The sequence below is a fragment of the Notamacropus eugenii genome, chromosome 7, assembly GCF_028372415.1.
Source record: "Notamacropus eugenii isolate mMacEug1 chromosome 7, mMacEug1.pri_v2, whole genome shotgun sequence".
Lineage (NCBI taxonomy): Eukaryota > Metazoa > Chordata > Mammalia > Diprotodontia > Macropodidae > Notamacropus > Notamacropus eugenii.
The window spans coordinates 52,356,771-52,362,770 of record NC_092878.1 but is presented as its reverse complement, the minus strand read 5'-3'; the positions used below and the strand labels follow the sequence as shown (position 1 = coordinate 52,362,770).

Below are 6,000 nucleotides of genomic sequence, written 5' to 3'. Positions count from 1 at the left end.
ATAATTAAATTCCCCCTCCTCCTCCCCAGTCACGACTTTATCTTCCCACCCGTTTTCTCTGCTGAGTCTTCTCACTCAACTTCATGTTCACTGCCTCAGAAGCGCTCTCCCTAAGGTGTCCAGGACACATCCAGCAGAAACTCACACATTAGGGTAAGCAAGAGGCCTAATTGGTAACTAAATCAGTTAATTCTATTACTGTTCTGGTGAACCTCATTTTATGCAGTGTGTTCCTGATACCTATCCTTGCTTCTGCTGTCTGTTCATGTCTTTTAAAAATCTAAAGTGCTGTAAGTTACTTACTCTTGCCTTTGTTGCCTCTTCATGAATTTTTAAAAACCTGAGGTGCTTTATAAATCTAAGGTGGACATTTACATGCATCTTTTTAGATAATGTCCCATACTGGTTTACCAGAAACATTTCTTTAGACAGGATAGGATGGGTTGGTTGCTTTGGAGGGCCAACTAGATTCCAAGCCCTTAGACAAAGAGAGAGTATTCATAGCTGTTTTATGGGAAAGGGTCTCAAGGAAAAATGGACAATCAAGCAATATTATCCTATAGTCCTCAGCATATCTGCTTCAACCTTGGAACCCTCCCCAATTTTGACTTTTACACTTTCATATCTTTCACACTCACACATATAGACTCACACATACTCTTTAGTTCATACTCAAATGGGGACACCTTATAGAACAAGAATTCATAAATCATTGTACAATTTGCTTGACTCATCATGCATAACTGTTTCTGCTATTCTGTGCAATTATTTGTGATACACATATGGATAATAAACTGTTATATCCCCTGGCATTTTTATTCCCTCATTTCCTTAACCATCTCAGTCTCCTGGTTCCCTTAATCCATTAATTCCCTTGACTGCATTGGCTCAGTTTTCTCAGCCACTGTCCCCTGGCTTCATTCCTTCTCCTGTTTTCCCCAATATCCCTCTCTTGCCCTCTTATATCTCATGCCACCTCCCCACCCTATTCTTTGTGATCCAGTGACAGTGATCTTTGCTGTTCCAACAAGACAGCCATCTTCCAAGTGCAGGCATTTTCACTAGCTGTCCTTCATGCCTGCAATCCTCTCCCTCCTCCTCATCTGTCTCCTGCCTTCCTTTGCTGCCTTCAAGTCCTAACTGATATTTCACCTTCTTCCTAGTTCCTTCTCTGTTTAAGTAGAGAGGTGGCTTAGAACATACAGTGTTAGATGTGGAGTCATGCAGACCTAAGTTCACATCTGTCCTCAGGTAACTGTGTGACCCTTGGTAGGTCACTTAACCTCTATTTGCCTCAGATTTCTCATTTGTAAAACTGGGACAATAAGAGTGCCTACCTCCCAGGGTTGTTGTGAGGATAATATGAGAAATTTGTACAGTGTTTTGCAAACTTTCAAGTGCTACATAAACGCTAGCTCTCTACGTCTGGGTGATTATCTCCGATTTATCAGGTATACATTGTTTGTACAGTGCACTTGGCATGTTATATCTCCCATTCGACTTTGAGTTTCTTGATAGCAGGAACTAATTTTTTCTTTTGCCTTTCTTTGGAACTCCAAGGCTTAGCACAGTGCCTGGAACATGCTAGATCCTTAATAAATGGTGGTTGACGTGACTTGATGCATCAGTAAGCCTAGTGGAGGAAAGGTTTCTGTCTCCATTATGGGTTGTTCAACTCAATCTTTAATCTTGTATTTTTTTAGCTTAAAGAAAACTAATGAAAGATGGAAAAAGAAAGAGAGAAAGAATCTGTTTCACTCTCTCCAAGAAAGAATTACATGGACAATCAGGGACTGGATATCATGGTAATTTGGTTTTTTCTTATATAAAATATGTGTTGGCCTCAACATCATGTCTAAACCATTGCTCTTCTCTCTCACTTATGTAGTCTTTGTGCATACTTATAGGTGGAAGAACGAGATATTGCAGAAACAACAAGGAATGGAGATACAGGAATCAACTTGGGGAATACACCAGAGCTTTCTGCTTTCCGGAGGTGCAGTATGAAATTTCATGGGGATGAATATAAAGTCCTACAAGAATTCAAAAAACCCACTGTACCTGTAGTTTGTATTGCCTGTCTCCCATATCTGGGGCTCTCCCCCACCCTTATCCTCACCTTTCCTAGGTTCCTTCCCAGGTAAAGTTCAGCCTTGTTCAAGAAGCATTTCATGGTTGGCCTTGATTTTAGTGCTTTCCTTATGTGACTATCCAGCATTTATCCAGCATAAAGTTTGTTCATACTGTTTGTGTCTTGTTTGCATTAGACTGTGAGCTCCTTGAGAACAGAGACTGTCTTTTGATTTTCTTTGTATTCCTAGCACTGAGCACAGCGCCTGGCACGTAGAACGTGATAGTAGGCAAACTGACAAAGTGTACTGGATAGTTTTTGTGAGACATGTTTGTGTGCAACTGTGGATTCTGGGGTTTAAGTGGCCCACAGTTTCCATACGAGTCAATAGTATGACACAATAGGCAGTAGAGACTGTCCAGACAAAGGGAAATGGAAGCCAGCTTTCACTCTGTCCTGGTCAGACCACCACTAAGGCTACTGAGCTCAATTCTGAGCACTACATCACATTTTTCTTCTCTCCTTCCTTTCTTCCTTCCTTTCTTTCTTTCTTCCTTCCTTCCTTCCTTCCTAACTTCCCTCTTTCCTTTGTTTCTCTCTCTTTATTTATGTATTTATTTATTTATATTTTAAAAATGTATTTATTCTTAGTTTTCAACATTTATTTCCACAAGATATTGAGTTCCAAATTTTCTGCCCATCTCTCTCTTCCCCCCATCTCAAGACACCATGAATTCTGACTACTCCTTCCCCCAATATGCCCTCCCTTCTATCACTTCCCTTCCTTCCCTTATCTCCATCTTCTCTCTTTTCTTGTACGGCAAGATAGATTTCTGTACCCCATTATCTGTATTTTTTTATTTCCCAGTTGCATGCAAAAGCAGTTCTCAACATTCATTACTGAAACTTTGACTTCCAACTTCTCTCCCTTACTCCCTCTTCACCCATCCCCACTGAGAAGGCAAGCAATTCAATATAGGCTATAAATGTGGAGTTATGCCAAAGGCTTCCATAATAGTCATGTTGTGAAAGACTAGCTATATTTCCTTCCATCCTATCCTGCCCCCCCCCATTTATTCTATTCTCTTCTTTGACCTTGCCCTCTCCAAAACTGTTTACTTGTAATTCCTCCCTCCTCCCATTTTCCCTCTCTTCTATCATCCCCCCCACACCCCACTCCTCCCCTTCTCCCCTGCTTTCCTGTAGTGTGAGATAGATTTTCATACCAAATTGAGTGTTCATGTTATTCCCTCCTTAAGCTAAATGTGATGAGAGTAAGCTTCACTTTTTCCCTCTCACCTGCCCCTTCTTCCCCTCCAATGAAACGTTTTTTCTTTCCTTTTTTAGGAGAGATAATTTCCCAGATTTCATTTCTCCCTTTCTCCTCCCAGTACATTCCTGTCTCACCCCTTAATTTTTTTAGATATCATCCCTTCTCTGTGCCGTCTGTCTATATGTATATAATCCCTTCAATTACCCAAATATTGAGAAAAGTCTCAAGAGTTACAAATACTATCTTTCCATGTAGGAATGTAGACAGTTCAACTTTAGTAAGTCCCTTATTATTTGTCTTTCCTATTTATCTTTTCATGCTTGTCTTCATTCTTGTGTTTCAAAGTTCAATTTTCTATTCAGCTCTGGTCTTTTCATCAAGACTGCTTGAAAGTCTTCTATTCCATTGAATGACCGTTTTTGCCCTGAAGCATTATTCTCAGTTTTGCTGGGTAGGTGATTCTTGGTTTTCATTCTAGTTCCTTTGACTTCTGGAATATCATACTCCAAGCCCTTCACTCCATTCATGTATAAGCTGCTAGGTCTTATGTAATCCTGAATGTATTTCCACATTACTCAAATTTTTTCTTTCTGGCTGCTTGCAATATTTTCTCTTTGACCTAGGAACTCTAGGATTTGACTAAAATATTCCTAGGAGTTTTTCTTTTTGGATCTCTTTCAGGAGGTGATTAGAGAATTCTTTCAATATTTATTTTACCCTCTGGTTCTAGAATATCAGGACAGTTTTCTTTGATAATTTCTTGAAAGATGATGTTTGGGCTCTTTTTGTGATCATGACTTTCAGGTAGTCCCATAATTTTTCATTTGTCTCTCCTGGATCCATTTTCCTGGTCTGTTGTTTTTCCAATGAGATGTTCCACATTGTCTTCTATTTTTTAATTCTTTTGGTTTTGTTTGTAATTTCTTGGTTTCTCATAAAGTCATTAGCTTCCATCTGCTCCATTCTAACTTTTAAAGAACAATTTGCTTCAGTGAGCTTTTGAACCTCCTTTTTCATTTGGCCAATTCTACTGTTTAAAGCCTTCTTCTCCTTACTGGCTTTTTGGACCTCTTTTGTCATTTGGGTTAGTCTATTTGTAAAGGTGATTCTTCATAATAATTTCTTCTATTTTTTTTCATTGCGAATTCACCCTTGTCATTTCTGATACTAGTAATTTGGTTTCCTTCTTTTTTATTTATTTATTTTTTTCTTTATTTATTTATTTAACTTTTAACATTCATTTTCACGAAATTTTGGGTTCCAAATTTTCTCCCCTTATGTCCCCTCCCCCCACCCCAAGACACTGAGCATTGTAATTGCCCCATCTGCCAATCTGCCCTCTCTTCTATCATCCCTCTCTTCCCTTGTCTCCATCCCATACCACTTTACCTGTATTTCTTATTTCCTAGTGGCAAGAACAGTACTCGACAGTTGTTCCTAAAACTTTGAGTTCCAACTTCTCTTCCTCCCTCCCTTCCCACCTTTTCCCTTTGGAAGGCAAGCAATTCAATATAGGCCAAATTTGTGTAGTTTTGCAAATGACTTCCATAATAGTAGTGTTGTGTAAGAACTAATTATATTTCCCTCCATCCTATCCTGTCCCCCATTACTTCTGTTCTGTCTTTTGATTCTGTCCCTCCCCATGAGTATTGACCTCAAATTGCTCCCTCCTCCCCATGCCCTCCCTTCCATCATCCTCCCCACCCTGCTTATCCCCTTATCCCCCACTTTCCTGTATTGTAAGATAGGTTTTCACACCAAAATGAGTGTGCATTTTATTCCTTCCTTTAGTGGAATGTGATGAGAGTAAACTTCATGTTTTTCTCTCCCCTCCCCTCTTTATCCCTCCACTAATAAGTCTTTTGTTGCCTCTTTTATGAGAAATAATTTGCCCCATTCCATTTCTCCCTTTCTCCTCCCAATATATTTCTCTCTCACTGCTTGATTTCATTTTTTTAAGACATGATCCCATCCTCTTCAATTCACTCTGTTCACTCTGTCTCTATGTGTGTGTGCGTGCGTGTGTGTGTCTAATCCCACCCAATACCCAGATACTGAAAAGTTTCAAGAGTTACAAATATTATCTTTCCATGTAGGAATGTAAACAGTTCAACTTTAGTAAGTCCCTTATGACTTCTCTTTGCTGTTTACCTTTTCATGCTTCTCTTCATTCTTGTGTTTGAAAGTCAAATTTTCTTTTTAGCTCTGGTCTTTTCATCAAGAATGCTTGAAAGTCCCCAATTTCATTGAAAGACCATTTTTTCCCCTGAAGTATTATACTTAGTTTTGCTGGGTAGGTGATTCTTGGTTTTAGTCCTAGTTCCTTTGACTTTCAGAATATGATATTCCACGCCCATCGATCCCTTAACGTAGAAGCTGCTAGACATTGTATTATCCTGATTGTATTTCCACAATACTTGAATTGTTTCTTTCCAGCTGCTTGCAATATTTTCTCCTTGACCAGGGAACTCTGGAATTTGGCCACAATGTTCCTAGGAGTTTCTCTTTTTGGATCTCTTTCAGGCAGTGTTCTGTGGATTCCTCAAATGCATGTCTTTAAATAAAAAATAAAAAAAATCACTGAACTATGCTGGACCTCAGCTGTCTCACCTCTAAAATGAGGAAGTTGAAGTAAATGATTTTCAAGATTACTTAC

General features: G+C 39.2%; 1 protein-coding gene across 1 annotated transcript in view; it reads left to right on the top strand.

Annotated features, from left to right (window-relative positions):
- Positions 1 to 1,647: 1,647 nt before the first annotated feature.
- LOC140513302 (sodium/nucleoside cotransporter 2-like) overlaps positions 1,648 to 6,000 on the top strand; it is a 29,807-nt gene continuing 25,454 nt past the window's right edge. The window contains exons 1-2 of the mRNA XM_072622893.1: positions 1,648 to 1,805; positions 1,908 to 1,996. Coding sequence (XP_072478994.1) covers positions 1,725 to 1,805; positions 1,908 to 1,996 — 170 coding nt within the window. The 5' untranslated portion in view covers positions 1,648 to 1,724. The remainder of the gene's footprint in view (positions 1,806 to 1,907; positions 1,997 to 6,000) is intronic.